At 40.2% G+C, this 26,466-nt stretch overlaps 4 protein-coding genes across 7 annotated transcripts; all 4 read left to right on the top strand.

Moving 5' to 3' along the window:
- Window positions 1–308: 308 nt before the first annotated feature.
- Window positions 309–2,672, top strand: ndufb11 (NADH:ubiquinone oxidoreductase subunit B11). The gene is made up of 3 exons (XM_052059625.1): window positions 309–549; window positions 1,743–1,873; window positions 2,459–2,672. Exons 1-3 carry the CDS (start codon window positions 376–378, stop codon window positions 2,586–2,588), a joined length of 435 nt encoding a protein of 144 aa, XP_051915585.1. The 5' UTR covers window positions 309–375; the 3' UTR covers window positions 2,589–2,672.
- Window positions 2,673–3,189: 517 nt separating this feature from the next.
- On the top strand, window positions 3,190–16,373 carry rtel1 (regulator of telomere elongation helicase 1). 2 transcript variants are annotated; one of them, XM_052059621.1, is made up of 32 exons: window positions 3,190–3,457; window positions 3,692–3,890; window positions 4,102–4,195; window positions 4,720–4,801; window positions 5,053–5,113; window positions 5,337–5,412; window positions 5,875–5,959; window positions 6,136–6,201; window positions 6,442–6,568; window positions 6,768–6,812; window positions 6,907–6,982; window positions 7,551–7,648; window positions 7,869–7,924; window positions 8,291–8,365; window positions 8,684–8,762; window positions 8,953–9,085; window positions 9,252–9,365; window positions 9,495–9,535; window positions 9,614–9,699; window positions 9,803–9,880; window positions 10,058–10,135; window positions 10,574–10,726; window positions 11,099–11,214; window positions 11,560–11,683; window positions 11,949–12,111; window positions 12,208–12,350; window positions 13,136–13,231; window positions 13,317–13,527; window positions 13,835–13,972; window positions 15,202–15,306; window positions 15,838–16,026; window positions 16,105–16,373. In XM_052059621.1, the coding sequence occupies exons 1-32, from the start codon at window positions 3,356–3,358 to the stop codon at window positions 16,239–16,241; spliced, it is 3,426 nt and encodes a 1,141-aa protein (XP_051915581.1). In that variant the 5' UTR covers window positions 3,190–3,355; the 3' UTR covers window positions 16,242–16,373. The 2 variants fall into 2 exon arrangements, with proteins under 2 accessions (XP_051915581.1, XP_051915582.1); XM_052059622.1 differs by lacking the exons at window positions 3,190–3,457; window positions 3,692–3,890; window positions 4,102–4,195; ... (1 more) ...; window positions 5,053–5,113; window positions 5,337–5,412 and adding an exon at window positions 5,450–5,785.
- A 537-nt stretch (window positions 16,374–16,910) lies between these two features.
- On the top strand, window positions 16,911–20,513 carry icmt (isoprenylcysteine carboxyl methyltransferase). The gene is made up of 5 exons (XM_052059624.1): window positions 16,911–17,161; window positions 17,989–18,077; window positions 18,462–18,631; window positions 19,012–19,229; window positions 19,323–20,513. Exons 1-5 carry the CDS (start codon window positions 16,943–16,945, stop codon window positions 19,500–19,502), a joined length of 876 nt encoding a protein of 291 aa, XP_051915584.1. The 5' UTR covers window positions 16,911–16,942; the 3' UTR covers window positions 19,503–20,513.
- Window positions 20,514–20,827: 314 nt separating this feature from the next.
- On the top strand, window positions 20,828–26,438 carry LOC127596781 (60S ribosomal protein L22). 3 transcript variants are annotated; one of them, XM_052059627.1, is made up of 4 exons: window positions 20,828–20,934; window positions 22,553–22,663; window positions 25,446–25,570; window positions 26,255–26,438. In XM_052059627.1, exons 1-4 carry the CDS (start codon window positions 20,923–20,925, stop codon window positions 26,397–26,399), a joined length of 393 nt encoding a protein of 130 aa, XP_051915587.1. In that variant the 5' UTR covers window positions 20,828–20,922; the 3' UTR covers window positions 26,400–26,438. The 3 variants fall into 3 exon arrangements, with proteins under 3 accessions (XP_051915587.1, XP_051915588.1, XP_051915586.1); XM_052059628.1 differs by having other exon boundaries at window positions 20,881–20,934; window positions 22,556–22,663; XM_052059626.1 differs by lacking the exon at window positions 20,828–20,934 and adding an exon at window positions 21,017–21,058 and having other exon boundaries at window positions 22,556–22,663.
- Window positions 26,439–26,466: the final 28 nt, after the last annotated feature.

Genomic DNA, 26,466 nt, shown 5'->3' on the forward strand with positions numbered 1-26,466 from the left:
AGGCTTTTGTACTAAACGTAACATGAGCGTTTAAGATCTGAATCTGAATGTAGACTGTATTTAAATTGTGTATTCAAATTATGTTTTTTTCCCTTTGTTTTAATACAAACGGGAATGGACGCCAAACGTAATGGATAAACAGTAATTCTATGAGGAGACAAATAATTCATTTACATTTAGGAGACTTTTGAAACTGGTCGATACGTCGACCTAAAATAAAGAGTCGCAATGAGCGTGTGGCTCCACAGGGTAGCAGTAATGAGACATCGATGACGGAGCAGCCAGCTATTGTACGTCAAAGAAGAAGTGCCGCTGCAGGCGCAGGCTTTTGTTTCCCGTTCCGGGGCAACCATACCGTTCACAAACAAGGCAAAAATGTTGGGCCGGCTGTCACGAATTGGGCCCGTTTTTCCACGGTTATGTTATCGACTACTGGTTCGCTGCGTGTCCCAGTCGAAGCCCAGTGGAGCTGCCGGTGCGACTGCTGTGGCCGAGCTGCAGCAGGCTGCACCGAGTGACAGCCATGGTGAGGTCAGCCCGTATGTCAAGGTGAGTTCCTGTGATTTTGCACGCTTACAATAAACTTGATCTTGATTCGCGCTTCCTGGAACCAACAAATGGCTCCTCTATTGATACTAATAATGTTCTCGTTGACGTTGTTTTGTTAGCTGTGACTGACGCGAACGAGGCCGTAGTTAACGTGTACAGTACATCATTCCACATTCAATTTGATGTCACTTCTAGTCTGAGTTAGAGTGGCACATTTAAATGTCAATTAAAGGAGACATTTAGGGCCTATGATTTTTGGGGTCATAATTTTAAACAGTAACCGGTTGCTTAATTAATAATTTTGTGGTGTGCTTTCGACACAATTATTTTTGAGAATATTTCTTGCCTTGTTGGGATGTGCTCGTTTTAAGGGGGAATTTGTCATGTTTCGTACTGCCTGGCCAATGGGGGGGCCTGGTTTAGACAAACGCTGGACTGGATCTCACATGTGCCTTGCTGCCACAGTTTGGCCATCACTTCTTCAGCCTTCCACGGTGGCCAGCAGCTGCTTGCTTCTTCATCTAGTGTGACTGCCCTTATCTTAAAGCGGATAAAAGCAATTTGGGGCCACGTTGCCTGACACAAACATACTCATTCCACCTGCTTAAGAGTTGTTCATAAGAATCAAATTCTGTTTGCGGTTTTCAAGTGCACACCCATAGAGATCCCAATGCATTTTCACAGATGGATGGAACATTTCATAAACAGGCCACCAAAATACACTTATCGATTAATGTAGCAATGTGGTGCATGACCTCATCAAAATCCCCTCCATCCCAACAAATTGTCCAGCCCAATTATTGAGAAAATACATTTTCCATATGTCCCTTTGGTACTACATTTAATCAGGCGCTCTTCACATTGAATACATGGTGAGCGACTAGTAAAAGCATAAAATTGCAGTTGTGCAACTTAATTCACATTCTGCCTCAAGACTTAACCTATTGGTCACTGTCTGACACATCTATTGTCCCCAAGATACACTAAAGGCTGATGACATAAATTGTTAATACTGTAGTCATAGATGTATGCAACATGTATTGTGTATTTAGAATTGGAATCCTTATTGTCATTGCGTTGTCAACATATTGCAATTTTGTATTGAATTTGGTGTATGCTTAATTGGGCACTCTTGAAACATGCGACCTGATATTTGCACTCTTGGCGTTGTTTTTTTTTTTTTTTTTTTACAGAATCCAGAGTACCATGGCTTCTCTCGCGACCCGGTGGTTGATCAATGGAATATGAGACTGGCCTTTTTCTTTGGCATCTCTGTGTGTCTTGTCATCGGAGGAACGTTCATTCACTACTTACCAGACCACGGGTAGGACTTTCACACATTCCAGTTTTATTTCAACCTTGTTCAAGTATTGTGTTGCACATTCCCAATTTCAAGTTTAGACCTTGTGCTAAACATAAATACAAACAAAATCCAACGATTTGCAGGCATGTTCGGCCTATATTGAATTGTATACTCGACAATGACAAGATATTTAATATTCACATATACAAAGTGGAAATGTGTTCTGTGGTCTGACGATTGGATTGGATTGGATAAACTTTATTGTCGAATGTACTGTATGTGTAACATACAGCGCAGACGAGTCCACATTTCTAATTGTTTTTGGAAAGTGTGGATGTTGTGTCCTCCGGGCCAAGTGGAAAAGAACCATCCATACTGTTATGGATGTAATTTTCAAGTTTATCAGTTTAAACCTTAAATATTTTCTCTTCGGAGTGTATTTATTTAAATATTGGTTCAACATGATTTGCAGTTTGTTGTAGTCTGGTTTTATTTATGTTTTAAACAGCATCCCAACTTGATTGGAATTGGGTTTGTAGTAGCAGCACTCGATATCCCTCTTAATGTGTCACTGTTTTTTTTCTCCAATGCTTCTATGTGTGCCAGGATGCGTCAATGGGCCAGAAGGGAAGCTGAACGTGTGATCCTGCAGCGAGAGAAGGAGGGTTTGCCTCTGATAGAGGAAAACTACTATGACCCCAGCAAAATTATTCTGCCCAGTGGTGGAGAGAAGTAAAATGTACAACCATCCATTTAATGTATTTCATGAACATTGTATTTTACCTGAATACAATAAAAGCTACTTGTTGGATTCTTTAAATATGTGTGGACTCTGACTTGCAAAGAAAATGGTTTGAAAATATAGGCACCATGAACAGTGAATTGATATACCCATTCAACATATTACCTCACAAGTGGTTGAAGTCTCCTTCAGACTTCAATGCCTGAGTGTTTTACCATCTTTTAGCAGCTTCAAATTCGTTTGCTTTTCAACCACACACTGCTCATATTTCCTACAGCAAATGCAGTCTCCATTGGCAAAATCCAAATCTGAATCGGAGTGTACACACCCGATGTTAATTACAGTTTGAATAATTTATGTGATTACACACGGCACAAAACACACGTTTCAGTCGCATACAGTATTCTTATACTTTTGCGCACACGCATATAACGGCAATTGTAAAAAAATACCCATCGTTATGTAAAAACAGAAATATTCGCATGATACAGTACAGTACAATAAAATGGACTACGTGTTGTCTTTCGTTACAAAGCGCGTGCAGTTGGGGTGAAGCCAAATTCCTGTACTGTAGGTGGCGGTATGTACCAAAGAGCTGTAATTCAACTAAGGGAAGAAGGAGTAAGGCGGAAGTAGTCGACGGCGCCAATTATGTTTGTCGTTTTCTCTTTTTTAAGCGACTTCCAATGACCAGTGAGTTGGTTACTTCACTTGTTGCCCTTTTCAACATCTAAATTGCTCATTGCACCTCGAGCTCTATCATGCCTTTATTATCTTTGGACGGAGTCGAAGTGCAGTTTCCTTTCCGTCCGTATGAGTGTCAGAAGGACTACATGATGAAAGTTATTGATTGCCTAAAAAGGGTGAGTGTTTACAGCCGAGAAACAAGCGTTTGCCATTGAATAGTATGCATAAATATGGCTTAATCTCTTCTCGTTCTGGCCTTGAGTGCTATGTTTGTAATGAATTACAGTTAATACCATGATACCAGGCATTTTAAAATTCCTCTTTAGTGCCTATTTGTATTTATTCTATTTTTTATGATTATTCATTGCAAAACCACGTGCATCAACAATGTACTGTACACGTTTTTGCAGGAGGTTAATGGAGTTCTGGAGAGTCCCACAGGCACTGGAAAAACCTTGTGTCTACTATGTGCCACCTTGGCATGGAGGGAGCACTTCAAAGACACCATCACTGCGCATAAAATAGCAGAAAGACTGGATGAGAGAAAGATATCCGCTGATAATTTTCTTGCATCTTGGGGACCAGCTTCAGAAGATGGTTCATCGCCAAGTATGTACATGCCACAATGTTGCCAAAATATGTTCCTTGGCCTTTTAGTTCGTACTAGTGTTTATTTTGTCATTTGTGTTGAAGACTGCAAAACCGCTGAAGTGATTCCCCCACTGAGAAATATATTGTAATATTATTGAATGAATATGAATGCAGATAACTGATTGATTTTGAAATGTGTTGTATTGTTTTTGTTGTTACTGTTTTCCAGCCTCCTACAGTGCTGTTCCGAAAATTATCTATGCATCACGGACACACTCGCAACTTAGCCAAGTTGTTAATGAGTTAAAGAACACATCATACAAGTAAGTTATCTTATTTATTTTCTTGGCCTTACACCTTATGAGTGACTCTATAGAAGCAACCATTGAATTGCACTCTGATGCCTTTAGGTTTTACCTCTGGCGAGACAATGATTTTGCAACAGATTATACTGTTGGGACTGTGATGGCTAAAGCAGGGTGTAATTAAAATAAAGTCCAATGTAACACGAAGTCCATGTTACTCTCAGGAGAAGCAAATTTCTGCATCTCCTCCAATTACATAAAACTTTGTGGATTTAGGAAAAATGAATGAAAACATCCTGAGGGAGACTGCCTAATGGAGAGCGTTTTACATCTGGTGAACGTCATTGCCATTTTGTACTTTCTAGTGAAAAACCGAGACAGTCACTGAATAGATGAACTAGAACTTCATACCACAGCTTGTATATTCAACACAATTTCGGATCTGATCCAAAAATAATGATACAACCATTTCTTGGTGTTACATATTGAGACTATTTGCCTGTATATGAATTAATCTCAAATCCTATTAATCTGTGATTCAGACCTAAAGTGTCCGTGTTGGGGTCAAGAGAGCAGTTGTGTATCAATCCAGAGGTGATGCGTCAGGAAAGCAACCATGTCAAGGTGATTTTATTTATATACTGTATATTTTTGTAATGTCGTCCAAATCCAAATGAAAGTATGAGATGAACTGTTTTATCAAAGTCCTTATCTTTTTATTTCCATCAATATTCAACATAAGACGTTCTAGGTAGCTCAGAGCAAAATGTTAGCTCATTTCGCTTCAGCAAGAAAGCAAGAATGTAGATTTCTAACTGCGAGAAAAGATGGTGTATTGTGTTTATTTTTCAACAACGGCCTGTTCTTATTTTAAGGTCCATATGTGTCGAGCAAAGGTCTCCACAAGGTCATGTCCCTTCTACAACAATGTTGAAGGTAAATTGTTTTACATCAGTAGTTGGTATCATTGAATTCCCCAAAATTTAACCGTTGCAAGCAAGATGGCCTCCCACAGAAAGTCAAGTTGTCAGTTTATAATATTGCTTGTAGGTGAATCATGATAATATACTGTATATCTGGAGTTTGAAATACGTTTTTTTATTGTACTCCGGTTGTTTATATGTTTGTAATGTTGATTAATTTTTGGCATTGTCTTCAGAGAAATCCACTGACAAAGAATTGGTGGAGGAAATTGTGGACATGGAGGACCTGGTCAAATTTGGCAACAAAACACGGTGTGTCATGTTATGTTTATCTAAACTCGGGCTGAGTGATTTATCGGTTTTATGGCTTCATGAAAATGTATTTTTTATGTTTGTGTATTTCTTTATTTGTGAATTCCGTAACCTACAGCGTGTCCCTGCCGATGTTTATTAATGACATGCCGTGTTACCAATTTAGCGATTTTATCACGATTTAGCAGAGCCATTCCCAGATCGTTTTTCATGAAAAGAGCGTGAATGCATTAATGGAGTCCGTTTTGCCAGACATAGCTTAAGACATTGTGCCGATTTATACGTTACAAAAGTACCGGTAAGTTAACTTTCAATGCTTCAGCATTGCAGCAAACAACTTGTCGAATCATCACTGGCAACATCACAATACAATGTCAGTGATGGATTAATTTGAGATTTTTGAATGGTTTTTGGCCTCAAAATCTAATTTCCGTTTTTTTTCCCCCCTCTTTTTTCCTGCAGTACTTGTCCTTATTATCTCTCGCGTTCCTTAAAACAGCAGGCTGACATAATATTTATGCCTTACAACTACCTGCTGGATCCAAAGGTAAGCAGTAGCGCTAATAGATTTTAGCCTGTATCACACGATACAAATCTGTAATACTATACAACGTAACATATTTGGAATGCTTTGTATTCCTGAAGGTTTTCTCTCTGTTTAGGAATAAAAATGCTGTTCTTTCTTTTCTTTTCTGTTTCCTTTTGTTCCCTGTCTTTCCACAGAGCCGCAAAGCTCACAACATCGATCTGGCTGGGTCTGTGGTCATCTTTGATGAGGCTCATAACGTAGTAAGACATTCCTGGTCTCAATTAAATATACAGCAACCAGCATACTCTGTGGCTGTATTTTTATTTTGCTGACATTAAATGCACTAAGAGTACTTCCTACACAGCTTTCTAATGAGTGTGTAGCATTATTTGACATCTTTCTGTCAATGTGCAGCTCACAGAGAAGCAAGGGGCTAATGTGAGCAATAGAGCATGATTTATTATACCAGTCGGTCTCAAATGAGGTTTTCCTGTTTGCAGGAAAGGACGTGTGAAGAGTCAACATCATTTGACTTGACTCCATATGATCTGGCCTCAGCCATTAATGCACTTACACGATTGTTAAGTGAACATGCTCAGGAAGCCAGATTTGAGGAAACTTCTCAAGGTTTGTAATGTAGAATGCCTCAATTCTTGTCAAAATGGTTGTCTGTGGTTGATTTGCTTCTGAGATTCGAATCATTGTCCGATTGCACTTCAGCTCTGAAGTATTTGGAATATACTGTAACTAAACGAACATAGCTAATGTGTACATCCTATAGTTCAGACCTGTCTTCAATTTTTTACTTTTCTCCTTTTTTTTCCAGTTTCAGGTCTAAAAACAGATGTCAAAGTTGTTGCTAAACTCAAAGGTTAGTATTCAAGTTAATTAATACTTACTCACAATCAATATAATTTATTATTCTGAATAGGAAGGACCAAAATAATTGTTGATGTTATTTACAGAGATTTTCTTGAAACTGGAGGAGGCTATTGATTCCTTTGAGGTTCCGGATGACAGAGGCATAACAAAACCTGGAATGTAAGTGACGACTTGTGGTTAACCTCAATTTTCATTCAGGATTTTAGAAGTGCTGTCACCAAAGGTACTGATTTATCCATCTTCCGAGCCGCTTGATCCTCACTAGGGTCGCGGGGGGTGCTGGAGCCTATCCCAGCCGTCTCCGGGCAGTAGGCGGGGGACACCCTGAATCGGTTGCCAGCCAATCGCAGGGCACACAGAAACGAACAACCATTCACACTCACGCTCACACCTAGGGACAATTTAGAGTGTTCAATCAGCCTGCCACACATGTTTTTGGAATGTGGGAGGAAACCGGAGCACCCGGAGAAAACCCACGCAGGCCCGGGGAGAACATGCAAACTCCACACAGGGAGGCCGGAGCTGGAATCGAACCCGGTACCTCTGCACTGTGAAGCCGACGTGCTAACCACTGGACTACCGGGCCGCCGGTACTGATTTACTTACATTTAAAAACAGAAAAAAGCAAGCATGGTGTTTGGGTATCTCTGACACAATAGATGGTCGGGGATCACGCTTCAAAAAATTTACAGTATATATTTTTAAACGCTTGTGATGTACTTCACAGTTTCATATATGAGCTGTTAGAGAGAGCCCACTTGACATACGACACCAAGGACACCGTGTCTGAAGCTCTGGAGCAGATCGTTGGATACTTAGCAGGACGTGAGTAGAGCTCATTCGCTTTGCTGTCTGTTTTCAAGATACTGTGGTTTTTGTGACCGATAAAATCAGTGACCTAATTATTGTTTGTGGAGAACGTTTCCGTCATCAGCACATTTTAGTCACGTTTAAGCACATTCTTAGCCAGGTCGACCTAAAATTCATATTAATGCAAACGTTCTTACCACTGTAAAATATGTGTTGAATGACATGTATTTCACAGAGCCAGGGATATTTCTTAACACGGGTGGGTTGCAGAAGCTCTTGGATATCATGCAGGTATGTCAAGTGTAGGTACAAAGGAGTTAAATATTTGAGAAAATGCTCCTTTTTTTAAAATCTGCAATACGCAAAGCATGCATAAGGTTGTATTTGCCCAGGAGAACATTAACACTGGAAGCAAGCGCTCACGTCAACACATGCTTCTTCATCTCATGTCAAGACTGCTATACACATTGTAATAAGATCACTCATTTATGATGTGGAGAGCTGTAGAAAAATGGCACCTTCCTGGAAAGCAGACTCTTTAAAAAAATCCAACATGTATTTCCATGATACTGACTTACTGTATACACTCACCCAAAAATAATGTAGAGAACAACAGGCACCAGTTTAAATTAGTTCGTTTTTTTTCCTCCCTAATAGATGGTGTTCTCTGGCGCCGTATCATCACAGAAAGACTGCAAAATGACAATGGAAGCTAATACAGCTCATTTTAAGGTGAGTTACTTGTCACAGTAAGATTTTACTCTACCGGTACATATACAGTACGTAATTGCAGGCCCGAAACTTTTACTTGTAATTAGTGCACTGCGCCTGCACATGTTTTCGTTTGTGTTTTGCTCTTACCTTTCAGCGCGTTACGTATTGCAAGCTTCTATCGTTCTCCTCTCCTTCCAGGACACCTCCCGAAAAAAAAACTAAGACTAATCACTTCATAGGGTCAATATAGTCATTGACAGATGTCTACGTTTTGTGTGGAGTAACATCATTATTCTGCACTGATCATCAGCTCTCATATTTGTGTACTGGCTGCAGGTTCACATCCATAAAGACACCAGCACTCAGAAAAAACAAAAAAATGGCGACCTGTGGGCTTCATCTTCAAAGAAAGCAGGTAAAGCAAATGCTTTGAATAGTCAGTGGTTAAGCTGATAAAACGCAAATTTATCCTGCATTCTTTTTTTTCTTTCTTTTTTTTTAATGTGGAGTCAATCCACTGTCAAAACACAACCACCGTTTTAAGTTTTTGCAACAAGGACTCTTTATTTTCCTTGACTATGTGTTTGTTCATTTGTATCTTGCAGGAAACATTCTGAGTTATTGGTGTTTCTCTCCGGGCTTCAGCATGCAGGACTTGAAGAATCAAGGTGTTCGGTGCATCATTCTGACCAGCGGTACCCTGTCTCCCCTGAGCTCCTTTACCTCTGAGATGAGAATGTATGTTTACTTGAATCAAGCCCATTACAGCTGCACAGCTGCTGATCATTGACAAAATAGGAAACAACATTAAATACATACATATGTATTATAAATGACTGATGGCCTATCAGAGCTTTCAACAACTGAACAAACATTTTTTTATGTTTACCAATGTGTTTTCCAGACCGTTTTCAGTGTCTCTGGAAAACAGCCACGTGATTCGGCGGGATCAGATCTTTGTTAGTGTCATTGAGCACGGTCCAGATAGGGTTCCGTTGAGTTCAGCGTTTAATAGAAGGTCAGTACGTACATACATAGTAAATAGTAGTACACGTCATGTTCATCGCACTGATTTAATATATGACCTATTGGGTGGCTGAGAAACTTAATTCTGACATGGCCGAATATTCTTTTCTTTCTTTTAAAGACTTGATCCTGAAAACTTGTCGTCTTTAGGAAACACAGTGGGTAAGTCCTTAATTACCATCACAATGATTATCTTGGAAAAACCACCCTCTTAGCTTCTCTCTCTCTCTCTCTCCTCAGTAAACCTGACCCGGATTGTACCCGATGGGCTCCTTTTGTTTTTTCCCTCCTTCTACTTAATGGAAAAAACCTTGGAGTTCTGGAGAGTGAGTGAAAATTAAATGAGCTCAATAGTACTTTCATTATAGTTGTGTGAATCTTTTAAATTCTAAAAATGTCTGTATCAAAAATGGCATTCATTCTCCCCAGGACAATGGACACGCAGATCGGATTGAGAATTTAAAGCCAATGTTTGTCGAACCAAAAGGGAGGGGACCTTTTGCCGAGGTAAACGTGTTATGATTTCTGCGACACGCTCCTGTGTGTTGGTACAGACCACGGTTTGTATAAAACCTAATTAATACTCACACCTCATTAGCTGTTTTGTTCAACGCAGTCTTATACGAAACGTGTCGCAAAAATATTGAACGGGTATCTTAAAATAGCTATTGTCTGTGTTTTTAGGCTATTGAAGGTTATTACAACAAAGTGAATGACTCCCAATCAAGAGGTGGAATCTTTACCGCAGTGTGTCGTGGAAAGGTGAAGGAATGTTCTAAATGTCTGTACTAAATGTGTGAAATTTTATTTTGTCTTGGTTATTTGGCATAAATGTCCAGGTTGTACACATATAGCACATTAATGGTCAGCAACGGCATTGGATAAAAGCATTTTCCTGATCCACAAAGCACATGTGTACCAACATGGTTTAACTTTCATGGGCGCTAACAGTCCCCCTATGAGGGAATTGACCTGGTCCAGCATTCCAGAAATCCATGAGGGGCTGCGATTTCACCCAAAGATAAAGTACAGCCTTCAGCCAGTCTCTTAATAGGTAGTCCAACTGCCCTTTTGCGATTAGTAGATTTCCACAAGCTCACATGAATAATTTTAAACGATTAGAAAGTCATTACATGGTTTGTTTGATCTGGGTTTTTTTTTGTGTCACGGAAGCTCTTGACAGGATTTTTTTGCCTTCAGGCTAGCGAGGGTCTGGATTTTGCAAATACATTTGGTCGTGGAGTTATCATCACTGGACTCCCCTTTCCACCGAAGTTCGACCCTCGAATTGTTTTAAAGATGCAATTCTTAGATGAGATGAACCAAGGGAAAATAGCGGCACCTGGCCAGAAGGTGAGATTTAAATTGATTATTTAGAATGTAAATATTTGTGCTTCTTAGGTTACTTCTCCACATAGCAAAACTCTTTGACTGAAGTTTGGACCTTTTTACAAAACACGCAATACTTCTTAAGGCAAAGTAGTAGGTGGGGAAAAAAAGGCAACATGAAAGCAATTGCCTTCATTTGTGACGATGCTTTCATAAAAATATGATAGTGAGAAAAGATTGGACGACAGTCAAACATCAATTTTGGTATGGAGTAGCCAACTTGGACTAATTCAGGGACTCATACTTTGAAAAACTCCTATGAGGGATTTGACCCAAATAAACACCAGTCTTGGTTTGACATGTTTTGTGTTTGGGATGTGGCTGTGTCTTTTGTAGTTACTTACAGGGCAGGAGTGGTACAGAGAGCAAGCTTTCAGAGCTGTCAACCAAGCTATTGGCCGAGTCATTCGCCACAAGGATGACTATGGAGCCATCTTTCTCTGTGATCAGAGGTCAGATCAAGTGCTTCTAATACATTGTAATCCGTGTCTTTAGAATCAATGAATATCAATTTTTGGGATGTCCCAATCCCGCTTTTTTATCACCTCAGTGCGAATTCGAGTGTTTGGTCTATCCCGAGACCTGATCTGATACTTCGGCAATGCATTTGGAAAAAAAGCACACATAAGATTTTTCTAAAATGTAAAGAGATTTACATACAGATATGAATATACATCAATTAGTATGTTATGTGTTGAGAAAACAAAGTTTTTTTTTTATTCAAAGCATTCTTGACCTCCCAGAAAAGCCATTAAAAAAAAATTGACCATTGTCTTCTCGCCCCTCCCCCTCCACAGATTTAAAAGTAGAGATGTACAATCTCACCTTCCAGCATGGTTGAGGCCTTATGTGCGTTCTTATGACAACTTTGGGAACATTATTCGGGATGTCTGCCATTTCTTCAGGGTCGCGCAGAAAATGGTACGTCGCTTGTTCTTGACTCATGCTACCGCTACTATTTTACAGTCTGTGATGTATCGTGAAAATAAGGAGACAAAAAAGAGCAATTATACCTATAGTTTGTGATTATTAATTAAATATCTTTTATGCTGTTGTATACAGTACACACTAATGCACTGAATGACCTGAAAAGGCTGAATACTTGAAATATTAGTTTTAATACTTCACATAATGATACAACAGTCCATGAATGAACTCTTGTTGTTTTGTCGGAATGTCTAACCAGAGGCCTCTGTTGAAGAAGAATCCTGCACCCGATCCCTCAGCGTTACCTGCAAGCAGTTCCCATTCATCTGGTGATACCTCATTCACACCCTCCCAGAAGCCAGACACTCAGAAGGCCAAAATGCTGGACGTGCACACTTCCACTCTCAAAAGGAGGAGAACTGGTGAGTGTGTGTTTGAGCTTTCAGGTACTTTGGACTCGAACACTTCAATCCGTTATATGAAATATTTTACATTTGTCTCATCCTGTCTCCTGTTAGATGAAGATACGGAATACGCTGGTATTTTCAAACAGTATGAGTCTCAGACTCAAAAGAGAAAACTAAAACCAGGCAACCTGTTTGATGCCCTCGAGCAAGTGGAGCACCAAAGAGGAGGCATTGGCGCTTGTGGATTACAGACGGTAGCTTTTATACTTTTTATGTTTTCTTCGTTTTGAGAGGCAATGGTGACAAACTGTTTCACACTACATTTACAATACATGGAAGTATGGTGAACACGATAAGCGCTTAAACTTCAGGCTGAAGAGCCCATCCTTCAGGCCTCAGCATCACCAAGCCATACCTTCTTATTGCTTCGTGCTATTGTCCTTACTTGCCACATGTCGCTTGACTGCAAGCGAAAAGCCCCCCGGCCAACAACGTAGCTCCTTAACCCTAAATCAGCCATCCACTTTCAGCATGTCAGTATCTTCAGGTAGATGGCATTTCATTATCTTTTGTGATTATACAGTGTCAATTTTGTTTCAGAGGAGGCTGATGTTGACATTGTGGGACCCCAATTTTGTTTGTTTTTTTAAATCTATGTCGAAGGAAGCAAGCAAAATGGTTCACAACTAGCTAACGTGATTGTACTGTAGATGGCAGCATGGCAGATGAGTGGCTAGCAGAACCACCTTACACGAATGAGGATGTAGTTCTGAGTCTAAACGCCGGGTGCTTTGGCTTCCACCCACATTCCAAAACATGCATATTATGTGTTGAAGACTCTAAGTTTTGAATGTTTGTCTATGCATGCCCTGTGATTGGTTGGCAACCAGTCCGGGCTTTACTGGTCTCTTGCCTGAAGTCAGCTGGGGTAGACTGCAGCTCATCCGCGAACCTAATGAGGATAAGCAGCAGAGTAGTAAATGAATGCACAGGTTTTTACTTAGTTTTAATGACATTGTTGTGATCATTGCTTTTCTAGCAAAGCAATCTCTCCACACTGTCACTTCAACATGACAAGAGAATGGATGAGATGATGCGTGGAGTCAAACGCACAATAAAATTGATCCAAGAACAGGTATTTATCATTTCCAGTGAAACAACTACTTGGTCATTTTCTAATTCTTATGAAGAAATCTTCACTATCTTTATTCTTTTTAAAGAGGCCAAGCGTTTCTGGATCTGATACTGGAGATGGAAAAATCAACATTGCTCGGTCATTTCTGTTAGAAATGAAATCATCCTTGAGCCAGGTCAGCTTTGAGCAAATTCGCCAGGCTCTGGTCGCCTACAAGAAGGATGACAACCTGGACAATCTGCTGTCTGGCACGTCTTTACTAACCCTTGACCCTCATACTTACAGACTTTACCGTGGTAAGTCATAAAAATAAAAATGATTTAGTAGATATAAACACATAACGGGGTAGGACTAGATAAGTTTTTTACTTCATCCTACTCCCTTGAACATAACTGTGTTGAATGAAGACTGATTTCTTTCTTTTTACTTTTTTATCTACCTTATTGTCTGTCAAATTATTACTGTATATGTTTTATGTTCAATAAACAAACAAACAAGTCAATGACAGTTCATGGCCCCGTGATAAGCGGGGGACCACTGATGTTGAATGTTTCATGTCACAATGAATGAGCAAATGATTAAAAACAATTGAATATGTCACAGGTTTATACCCCTTTGTACGACCACATCACAGAAAGGCATTTGACGAGAAATGCGTGGAGCTGACCGGTGATGGCTGTGGCTTCAAGCCAGAACATTCGGTGAAAAGTGACGAAAAGAAATCAACGATGTCACATAGTGGTAGGTCAATATGGTATGGTAGCGCTGATGTCATGATTGCCAGTCTTTAATGTTCTTCCGTCATAATCTGTTTCTTTTACAACGTACTTGTTTCTATGTTTACTGTAACTGTGACTAAGTGATTGATAGACTGTTGCCTTACGTTCAAATTAATTGTTGTAGGACTGGAAATTAGGGCAACCCTGTACAGTGAAAAACGGAACTTGCGTCCCACGGTCAGGCTTGCCTCTTCTAGGTCGAAAATACCACGTTTTCATGCATCGTATGTTACCTTTTTTTTCCGATAAATTAATTCATATTTGGTACTCCTCTGTACCATATTGAGTTCCCACACAAAACGTTTGGTGTTGGGACTTTCCTCAAAAGAAATGCTAATTGCCAAGATAAAAGTGAAATATTTAGTGGGATTTTGTACTATTTAATGATGCATCCATCCATTTTCTATTCCACTTATCCACACGAGGGTCACGGTCGTGATGGAGCCTATCCCAGCTGTCTTCAGGCAGTAGGCGGGGTACACCCTGAACCGGTTGCCAGCCAATCACAAGGCACACACAGACGAACAACCATCTGCGCTCACACTCACCGCTAGGGACAATTTCGAGTGTTCCATTAGCCTGCCATGCGTGGGAGGAAACCGGGAGTACCTGGAGAAAACCCACGTAGACACGGGGAGAGAACATACAAACTCCACACAGGAAGGCCATAGCCAGGAATCGAACCCGGCACCTCTACATTGTAGGTGGACGTGCTAACCAGTCGACCCACCGTTCCGTCCCTATTTAATTTTTGTTCATTAGTAATCATTTTCACAGGCACTTTGAAATATGAAAGGTGAAGTCATGTTTAAAATATAATTGAAAGTTCAAAAGCCACAAAATATGTTTTCTTCATCGTTCTTAACTTCTCGTGACTAGAGATAACAGGAAAATGCAGGTCCAGGTGTGACAACAGTTGAGAAACGCTGGTAAGGGACACAAAAAAAACCCCAACACATTCTGCCTTGATAGGACAACACTCGCATTATATAAGCAGGTTGGTAATGGCTTGTAAAACTATGTGGTGAAAGTAACAATAATTGCAATGAATTGATGCGTTTTAATTGAGTTGGACTTTGTTAGACTAACGATTACAAAACAAGCCTCGTGAAGCAGCCTATCTTAAGTCACACTAGATAGTAAATGCTCATCCAAAATCTCAATCTTCGGCTTTATTTTCCCATTCAACAGATGGACAACCCAGTGAGCCTTCGTCATCCAGTTCCAATTCAACATCGGATGCGCAAGTGAATGGAGAGAAACTCAAACAGGACGCAGAGAGAGAAACTCGGCTCGGTAGGTCATACCAAGGAAAATTATATATCCACGCACAGTGTGCAACTCATAAGCATTGGCATTGATTGTCTGTCCTGCAAAACACTGGCAGTGACATCAAAAAAGGGCAACCTGTAAATGTCGCATTTTTGCAGTAGACCAAGATAGAAAAATGAAAATATTTAATGTGGGGAACAATGTTCAAATGTAAGCTTGATGTGCACTCTTTTTCAAATAGAGGCGTGGCTGATTCCAAAATAATCACATTTAAACTCGTCAAATTGTAGTCAGCTTTTATTATCCCTAAATAAATCTCTGCTGATTGGAGGTGATTTTCGACAAGCACCTTCATGAACACCAACATTGAATCAATCGCGGTGGCAGCACGATTCTTTGGCATTTGTTTTTGCTTTAGCCGGAACTTGGAGATTTTACCAAAGGTTGATGCTTTCATGGAAAAAAAAGTGGCTTCACCAGAAGAAAGTGATTTTGGAATTGCAATCCAGAAATGATAGTTAAAAAACAAAATCATAACTCTTTCATGTTTCCCAGACGCTATGGAAAAGAGGAAAATCCTGACTACCTTTCTGCGAGACGTAAAAAAAGCACTCGGCCCAGATAGATCACTTCAACTCTGTCAAGCTGTTAACGCTTACAAGACGACAGACAACTATGAAAATATGGTGACTACTGTCGTGGCCTTATTCACAGAGAGAGAAAAAGACTTCCACCTTTTATGCAGTAAGAACAGTCTCATCTCACTTAAATTGCTCTTTTTTTCCTTCCTATTTACCGATTAATTTTCTTTCTCGTCTGAAGGATTCGGCAATGTCATTCGCCCTCACCATAAGAGGCAGTACAAAGAGAAGTTGAGAGAGTTGATGGGTCAGAATGTTCACACTGCTCCTGGCGAAACAGACCTGACAAAAACAGAGAAAAGTCAATCAAGCGCATGATTTTACTGTTACTTCCAAAGTATTTGAAACTCAGTGCAATGCCTGTTTATATGTACTGTCCAGTGTATGCAATAATGTTATGATTGGTACAATTATATTTTTTTTACTTAAATAAAGTGAACCTTCATTTCAGGCAGTTGTTTCTTACTGGATTATCTGAACCATTGTCACACACCCTAAAAAAAGAAAACCTGTTAATAGCCAATAAAAATGTTTTATCTTGCAATCATGATCAGGTGAATGCAAATTTTTAATTCACATTTCAAATGTAACCTCTGAAATTAGTTGGGGGTGGGGGGGTGATCATATTGGGACATTGTACAGTGCATACCCAAAGTACTCACAGCACTGTCAGTGAATGTCAGACATCATGTTTTGACAAAGCAGGCACCACTCATCCCTTAATACCACCCCTAGAGTGAAACACGCAATTGGCAGCATCATACTGTGGCAATGTTCTTTTTTTTTTCAATAGCTGGGACAGGAAGACATAATTGAGGGAAAGACCCTGCTATGGATCAAAACCTGCTCCAGAACGCTCTTCAACCTCAGCCTGGGGTGATGGTTACTTTATGTTCTTTATTTTTTTCTTCGTCTTCTACCTGACATGAAAACTTCAGACATTCCATTACAACGCGAACGCACCAACAGGAACCACCTCGCGTGTAATCTCGCGATACTTTGTGGAATCCTTTTCCATCATGGCAGGCAGTAAGTTAGTACTTGAGGGTACAGTAAGTCTTAAGAGCTTTATTCTAGGTCTCAGCGTTGTCATAATACCTTTGGTTCGATCCTGCTTTGGTCACCTTGACTGGGTCTTCGATTACTTGACGGAAACTCCCGGGAAAATAGCAATTTGTCTGCATATTGCTGTTATCAATGGCCTCCTGTTACTAATCTGCAGGGGACCTCTGTACAAGGTAAGCGTAAACGCTAGCTACCGAACTTTTTAAGTTTCTTTTTAGTTAAGGTTTCAGGGTGAACGAAGAATTAAATTAATTACAGTCCAATAGGGATGTGTGTTAAGTGACAGATTTTAGACCGGTAGCTAGTTGTGCAATAGCTGTGCACTTTGTTAATCCTATTAGCTAAAGGGAAACGAGACAGCAGTGTCGTCTCAAGCTGCAATGACATACAAACTTGATTTGTATTCTAATTTGAAGCCCTTGAAAAACACTTCGTTGTATGGAGAAGAAATGCCACACATGTATTTTGGTATTGTGTGTTTTATGAGGAAAGTTAGTCACGTACGTGTCCTTTTAGTCTAGAATTGACATAGAAAAGTGCAGTTTAAGAAATAATCTTATGTGTCTACTATGTATGGGTTGTTATCAGTCTGTAAACATCTACTGTATATGTTTGAAATGTTCGTCATCAAAAATAAAAAAGACACTTTATCTAAATAATGTAAGCTGGTGTCTTTAAACCCGATTATAAACTTCAGCTATACATTGTTGTATATCGCATAAGTGAAAGCAATGTCTGACAAAATATTGTTCTCCTTTTAATTGTATCTCAGAACATAGCGTAAAACAATTATCCTGAAGAGAGGAACGACAATTGGTGTTTGTTTTGAAGATTTTTAACAATAGGACACTAAATGGACCGAAATACAATCTACACTTTAGTATCATGTATTTATCGGGTATGACAAATTAGTACTACTTAAGGTTGGCTGGATGGTTGGAAATTTTAATTAGTAATATGCATTTCTATTGATTAATTTGAACATTTGTTTTCATTCAAGGTTGCTGTAAGAGCCTGCTTTCTGGGGGTCATTTTTGGGTGTGGTCTAATTATAAGCTGCACCGAAACCACTTGGACACATTTTGGGTGGTATGTAAATGAATATTACTTGATGTTTGAGATATGTATGCCCTTATCTTGGAATCCTTGATTAAAAATGTACACGGGTTGTCTTATTAAAAGAGTACCCTGTCACAACCTCATAAATGTTTTTCCTTGCATTGAGTGTGCGTGTGTGCAACTCTGCATGCTCACAAACCCATTTTAAGAAATGGGCAGATAAAGTATTTATTGGTGATGTAATTTCGCTCTTGTTGGGTGGACAGGCTCAAGTTGTCAGTTTTCTTTTGTATGTCTCCTTAAAAAAATGTTAGTGCTGGTAGCAGGTTGTCATTCTTAAAGACACACCATATTAGGTGTTGTAAAATGTTTGCTGGTTCGTGCAAATCATGTAGTACTCTCACCTCTCTGCAGGTATATGTGCTCCCTGGCATTCTTCCATTACTCTGAGTACTTGGTAACGGCCATCATTAACCCTCACAGCCTCTCATTGGACTCGTTCCTCCTTAACCACAGTGTGGAGTACACGCTGGCTGCTGTCTCATCATGGGTTGAGTTCACTGTGGAGAAACTAACATTTCCAGGTCAGTGGGCTACATACTTTTTCTTTTTTTGCATTCAACAAAAACAGTCAGCATCATGTATGATCAGTTGTCTTTTGAACCAATTACTATCGCTTTCAAATGTACAATGTTGTGGTCCGGTAATTTTACAGCACACTTTTTGGAGTGGGGAAATTGACAAAATGACATTGGCAGCTTTTTGTCCTTCAAAAGAAGAGCTTAATTTTTGGTCGTGGCTGACTATAACGCATAGTGCCAGTCATTTAGATGTTTCTCATACACCCCTATAAGCAAGTGATTAAATAGTTGGTCATTTTTAATTGGCCATAGTTTAAAAAAAGGAAAGTCTCAAATGCCATCTGATAAATTTCCTGCTTGACATGCCCAATCTTGTTTTTCAGAGCTCAAGCAGCTGAGGTGGTTGAGCTTCATGGGTCTGCTCATGGTGCTGTGTGGTGAGGCCCTGCGGAAGGCGGCCATGCTCACGGCCGGCTCCAACTTCAACCACATTGTCCAGAATGAAAAGGCGTATAGTCACGTGCTGGTCACCAGCGGTGTCTACGCTTTCTTTCGACACCCCTCCTATGTGGGTTGGTTCTACTGGAGCATAGGAACACAGGTCTGTGTTTCACGTCTCCTTGATTACCGATACTGCAATTTTGGTGTGGTCATATCAGGTAAAATGTTAGCTCACGTGTTGTGTCCACTGTAGGTGGTGCTGTGCAACCCAGTATGCACACTGGGCTACACCATAGCCAGCTGGAGGTTCTTTCGGGAGCGGATTGAGGAAGAAGAGATTTCCCTTATTAATTTCTTTGCAGAGGAATACGTGGAGTACAAGAGGCGGGTCCCCACCGGGCTGCCCTTCATCTCAGGCATCCGCATCAACTAGTAGAGCACAACCTTCGACGAGTGGACTTGACTGAAAAAGCAGACCAGACGGTGGCATTGGCGCGATCGCAACAAATTCTGCGAGCCGACCCGCTAGCTCGCACAGGCCAGCAAGCAAGTGGACTGATCTTACTTGACCAAATGCTACAATCCAGTTCGAGAGACCAAAAACGTTTCACCACCTTTGCGTTTATTGTAGTAGCACTTGTTTGCAGTTTTGTTTGCATGCTTAGACCATGCTTGCTGTTGAACAGCAAGCAGGTGTCATTCGAGATTGGATGGTAGCTGTCAGAGGGGGATACTGAAGAGATGATGGACAGACAAGCATTACCTTAGTTGGATGGCAAAAAACGGAATCCATTTCAATATTACCCGTTTACACAAGTCGCTTTCCACTGTAACGGCGTCTTGTTTCCACAGAACTGGATCTGATGATGTGACTACCTCTGTAGCTGGCTCATCTCACCCACTTTTTTTGCTCATTTTTTTGCACCATGTATACAGTTGTGACATATCCAGCTTCAAAGGGATGTAGGGTGAAATGGGAAGAAATCAATTCACTCTCGTGTGAGCGGCCCTCGTGGTGAGAACATTTCAGCAAAAGAAGGCATCAACATCAGATCTAAACCAGCAACTTGAAGCTCTGTGGAGATGATGCGAAGCACTGCCCTCTTTCTTTGGATTTTTGTGTTTTTACAGACCTCTCATATGTAGCAACGTTTGGGGGGGAAAAGATCCTAGATGACGGTTTTAATTTTTTACTGGATGACTGCACACATTGTAATTTTCATGCCATCCAGAGCAGTGTTACTCTGTTGGGCTATTGAAATAAATTGTGGTAACACTGCATTCAGAACAGTCACATGGTCAAAGAGTTACTGGTAACTGAAGTTGAGTCGAACACTGTTCTATTTATGTAATCCATTATATGACCCTCACTCAGGCTAAAAAAAACACCGTACAGTCGCTTGTAATAAAACTTTATCTTTGGCTTTTTATGAGTAGACCTATACTTACAAAGGTTTTTTTTTGTTCATCTGTATAAAATTGTATAATTAAATTATTGGAGATCACAAGAATATCTTACCATTTATTTACAGCTTCCAATACTGAAATACTATATTTGCCACGATGAATTATTTTGTGAAACGGGTAGAGAACTCAAATTCCAAGAGTTGACTCCCACTGTAAATGACAAACCAGCTTTTTTATATACGAGTACTAAACTACTAACTGCAAATGAATGCTTAAATGATGTGTACGTTTGCACCTTTCTGGAAATGAGAACGTCTAAAGTTTAGACTCTCAACAAAAATAATTTGTCGGGTGCGTAGTTGTGAATCAATGATTCGACGATTGGCTTGTTCGTGCTTGTAACGCATGCGCACTCCACGCTCGCTCTCTCTGCGAGCTTCTTCGCCATGGCGCCCATTGTAAGTAGAATCGTGTATCAACAAGCTGCTCAAACTGTTACTTGCCCTGTGTAAAACTGAAAAACGACGATAAGGCCGTGACCGTTGTTGTCTAATGATGGTCGCCGTCCAAATTGAAGCTTTGGTGCAGCCTGTTGATGAGCTTTTAAAAGTCTCTCCATTTTTTGCGGCCTATCACTAACATTAGCTTCTGCCTGCTAAGCTCACCACGTTTTTTGTCTAGACTGTCCTGTTTTGGCTTCGAAACATGAGTGGCCGGATTGACTAAACGCACATCGCTAATGATTGTCATTGATTTTTTTCGACAATCAAGCACCCTGTGCGTCATTACATGAACTCGAATGTTGTACTGGAGTCACGATGTTAGCGTACTGACGGCTGCCGCAAAGTGTAAACCAAGTCAGGGCAACTGCACTTATTCTTATTATTGGGGCGATGTAAAGGACGTTCCAAAACTTGACATTTTCACACATGTATGTCTAAGTAACATGGTGGTTCTCAGAGTTTTTAAACCAGGTACTTAAAATATGCTTGGCTCTTTAAGTGCCACCACCACGACATGAGAATACAGGAGCAACTCCGTCTTTCAACAGTAACACTTGGTCTAAATATAGGAACATTAAAATGAAACTAAATGACTCTATTGCACTTAAGTGACATAAAAATCGTAAATACATTTTGAAAAGCAGTTATTCAAAGTTCACATGGGAATATATTGCATTTAAATAAAACAATATCGTACTTATGCAATAATGTTAATCGTTTTTTCTTAAACATTTACACGAAGTAGTGCCATTATGACTAGGATGTCATAAGATTTTAACGATACGACTACTCTTAAAGGTACAGGGTGTACAATTTAGTGGCATTTTAACTGTTTTGTTAAGCGCTTTGTTACATCTACAGCTTTTGTGAAAGCAGTTAAGTATATAAATCGGGATGTATTGTATATGAGGTGTACTAATAGAATGCAACGACCTAAACTCGTACAGTGCCTCAGAGAGACCACACTTCGCAAGTCCAACGACAATTTCTTTGGCAGAGAATGAATCTCTCATCTATCTCTCATTTCATGTCGTTAACCACCTTAATCAAACAAATCAAGCTTAAAAAACTTCAAATTTAAAATAGTCAGCCAGGGTGAAATATTTTCTGGAAGGCTTAAATAATCCACAACAAAGAGGCTGAATATGAAGCAATGGTTGCAGCAATTTATTTTATATTATGGATATCGAGGGCCAGTGCCACCACAACTTGGCTCATGGCGGCTCAACAGGGCCACCACACAGGCTTAAAGTAGGACTGTATTTGCAGGAGAGTGCTTTTTGATGTCAAATAGCTACCTACCTTTGCTCAATCAAATTTAGGAAACGCCAGATTAGATTTCGAAATTTGTATTCCTGTAAATTTACATGTGTTCGCTTGCATACAAAGTCAGCTATACTCGATAATGAGATGAGAAAAAAAACAGATAAATAAAATAACACAGCTTTTTTGTTGTTTTGTTTTTTGGGAGAGTTGACTTGTGCTGCTGTACAAATGTGACAGAACGCTGTGCAGCTTGAAGCTCTCCAGAGAACACGTGTGTAATAAACTTGTGTTGTTATTGTTATTAAAGCAGAAGAAGCAGAACACTGGCAAAGGTGGTAAGAAGAAGAAGCAGGTCCTCAAGTTCACACTGGACTGCACCCATCCTGTTGAAGACGGCATCATGGACGCCGCCAACTTTGTAAGTCCCTCGTTTATTGGCCGAACAATTAGCTGAGGGAGGGGCAATGGGCATAAATATAAGTTCTGTACAAGTAACATCTAATCATAATAACCTGACATGCAACAGTGATAATTTTACATTTTACCTCCAGCGAGTCCCAGGGACTCGCTGATCAGAAAAGTACGAGTTTCATTATGCATTTAAAGCGTCCCAAATTTCAAATTCTGAAATGGTCTATTATTCAATTGCATATGATAATAACACAAACAACATATACGTAGTTATAAACAAATGCTGCAAAAATGTAAATAATTAGGTACAGGGATGGCAATTTTCCATGGATACGCGGAAATTCGACGTTTTATTTCTTTAAATTGATCATTTCTGTGAATCGTCTAAATCTGTTGAGAAAATTTTAGGGGGGGGTCAGGTACCTTATCGTCAAGTTTTCACGAGCTCTCCCGATCAGTCTTTCCATCTTCCGATTGTAAACAGCCCCACGATTGGACCTTTACGATGTCTTACTTGTTGTGATTGGTCGCCCTTTCCGCTTTTTTCATCACTAGCAATTGCCATCCCTGTTCAGTAGCAGGCCTGAGGATTTCGGAAATTCACGGTAACCGTTTTTGTGTTCCGTCGGATTACCCAATAAGAAACCACGTTAACTAATTTTGGGTTCCGTGAACGTTCATCATGGGAACCCATTTTTCTATTTTGACTGATATTCATAATCAAGAATTCTGAAACTCCAAAGTATAATGTTTCAAGGGTAAATGTTTGAAAACTATGCATTCACAATGAACATTACATCAGCAGCTGTGTACTCCAGGTTTATTCCAAAAAAATAAATGGATCAAAGTATGGGGTAATTATATGGCATCATGAATACAACATACCACAAACTCAGAGTATTTTTTTTCCAATCTCACACTGCAAAGATTAATTAACTGGTAATTATTAATACAGGTAAATATTGATGTGCTTGACATCCTCTTCCCAAGCAGATGTCTATCAATTTGACGAAAGAATCTACCACACGTCATCATTAGTTCTACCAACAGTTAACATTAGCATTACTACACCTTGCGACAAATGTTTTATTCCCAAAGTTACCATGCTACAACCAGTAAATTATAGAATAACCAAGACTGTTTCATAATATTTTTCAAAGCGATTAGATATAGATATAATGACCAACTTGCCTCGTAATCGTGCCTCCCGTTGTATCTCGCTCTTGTGGTCTGTGGATATGTCACAAGTGAGTTTCGTGTTACGTTCTTCGGACGATTCATACGAAAAATCAGACTGGCATTCCTATTTCTTAAATGTCGTAATTAATAGACCTTGGTGAGTTTTTTTCGCCGCCATCCCAAACTTTCATCCGCGCGATTCCTCAATTTGCTGACTAAAATAGCAACCCGCATGCGCACATGACGTTATCTGTTCCGTACCCCCCAACACTGAAAACAAAACAAAACGAAAGTAAATTAGAAGAAACACAGTCACACATCACACAACAAACACACATACAGGCACAGTGAAATCACGTTGATCACACAGGAGAGATTTGATCGCGTACAGTCAACTCGTGTGCGGTGACTTTTATGGTAAAATGATTTTTCGGTACCGTCAAAGTAACGCCACGCTACCGGTAACGATCGTTAATGTGAAATCCTCAGGCTTGCCATAGTTTTTTGTTGTTGTTTTGACTGAGAAATTTCCCTGCATCCCAAAAAGGCACATTATTTGGAACTGTGCGTCTTGCGGTAAAATTATGCATCTAGGACGTCGGACGCAGAGGTAACGAGGTGCCTGATGCAAGACAATGTGCGTAGCGTGGTAAAAACATCATTGATGATTGATCTATTCCAGTGGAGTATACTCAGTCTTGAATATTAAATACCGTATTTTCACGACCAAAATGCGCATTTAAAATTTAGATAATTTTCTCCAAAATAATGCCTTGCGTATACACCGAGTTCCAAAATCTGCGGATGCTGTTGTTTGACTTCGATGAGGGGTACACTTGATTGATGTCGTGCCGACACGCTGCTTATATAGAGGAAAGGTGGACGGAATTGAGGACAACGTGCGGACGATAAAGTGGGAAGGGTGGGAAGAGGAGGCTCAAGGCATGCTCCCCAGTAGGTGTATATAGTATGCGCATTGTGCGAAACGTCACCCCAAAAATGGCAGAGACGAAGAGACACGCTTACGAAGCGCAGTTTAAACTGCAAACTATCAGTTACGTGGAGGGCCACGGGAATCGAACTGCTGCGAGAAAACTCAAGATGGACTAATCCACGGCACTTGGTGCTTTCATTTTATGAAGCGACCGCCATCTGTCCATCCAGGCAAGGACGACCGTGGCGCAGCAACATCTGACGGATTCCAAGAAAGAGCTGGCCAGCTTCCGCTCATAGTGCAGTAAAATCTGCAGTGTTTTGCGTTGCACTAAATAAAGACGCTTTCTTGAAGGTTTTAATCCTTAGTTCTGCTGCTCCGCCAGCTTCACTTACACTACCAACTACCAACTGTTCTCTGCCGGAAGTCGGCTGGGATAGGCACAGCTCTGATGATATGGATGGATTTTTGTGAACGATAACACAAAAAGAATTCTACATTAACATGTTTTTCAAATATTGTTTATGCATTTTGCATAGTACATTTTAATGGGAGTGTTAAGTGATTTTGCAAATTATCTGTCCAATTTCAAGATAAATGGACATAAAATTCAATGTTGCACTCAAGTTTGCCCTCCCCCTTGTTCCTATGTGCAAACGTGTTCCTGTGTTCGCAGGAGCAGTTCCTGCAGGAGCGTATCAAGGTTAACGGCAAAGCGGGCAACCTCGGCGGAGGTGTGGTGTCCATCGAGAGGAGCAAGAGTAAGATTACCATCTCCTCAGAGGTGCCCTTCTCCAAAAGGTAAACTTTCACTCCAGCAATCTCTCTCTCACCACCTCACCATTCATTTTCCCGTTACCATTAGGAATTTTTCCAAATAAAATCCAAAGTGTTGTCCTGTGAGTGGACACATTTTGAGTCACATGGATGAAAAACTTGGCAAAGGTGGTCAGGTGGGGACTTGCTATTGAAATGGGTCATGTACCTCAACAGAAGGATGGTTGGCCATGTCAAAAAAAGAAAATGTGTTTCCTCTCGGGGTGTCTGCAAGGTTAGGTTGAACACTTCCACAGCTTGTATGAGACTTGTCTAATTCCTAGTTAGTCTTCTTTAGACTTTTTGACAGTGTATACCACCACACAAGCACCCATACCTAATTAAACGGTTTCTGGACCAACGTACTTGTACTAAATTGGACCTACAGTAACTGCCACTGTTGCTACTCAGTGATTCTTGACAAAGGATTAATTTGGCCGACGTTCAACAGTGCCCAGGTGCTCAAGCCACAGGTATAAGAAAATTATGCATCACAAAATGCATAAAAGGACTTTAAGGTGTACAGGATTCCTTGTGATTATGTGGGGAGAAAGTGACGAGATCAAATGATCCGTTTTTGCTTACTCGGGTGGCTCATGTTGGTGCTGGGGTTTCCTAGTACTTTTGCACATGTGCAGAATAAGTGACTGTGTTTGTGATGTATTTCAGATATTTAAAGTATCTGACCAAGAAATACCTGAAAAAGAACAATCTTCGCGACTGGTTGCGCGTGGTGGCCAACTCCAAGGAGAGCTACGAGCTGCGCTACTTCCAGATCAACCAGGATGAAGAGGAGGAGGAAGATGAAGATTAAATTCAAGCTGATTTTGTATAATAAAATAAATGGAATGTTTTTGGTCACATGTGGCATTTTTCTTGCG

The sequence above is a fragment of the Hippocampus zosterae genome, chromosome 2 (genome assembly GCF_025434085.1).
Source record: "Hippocampus zosterae strain Florida chromosome 2, ASM2543408v3, whole genome shotgun sequence".
NCBI lineage: Eukaryota > Metazoa > Chordata > Actinopteri > Syngnathiformes > Syngnathidae > Hippocampus > Hippocampus zosterae.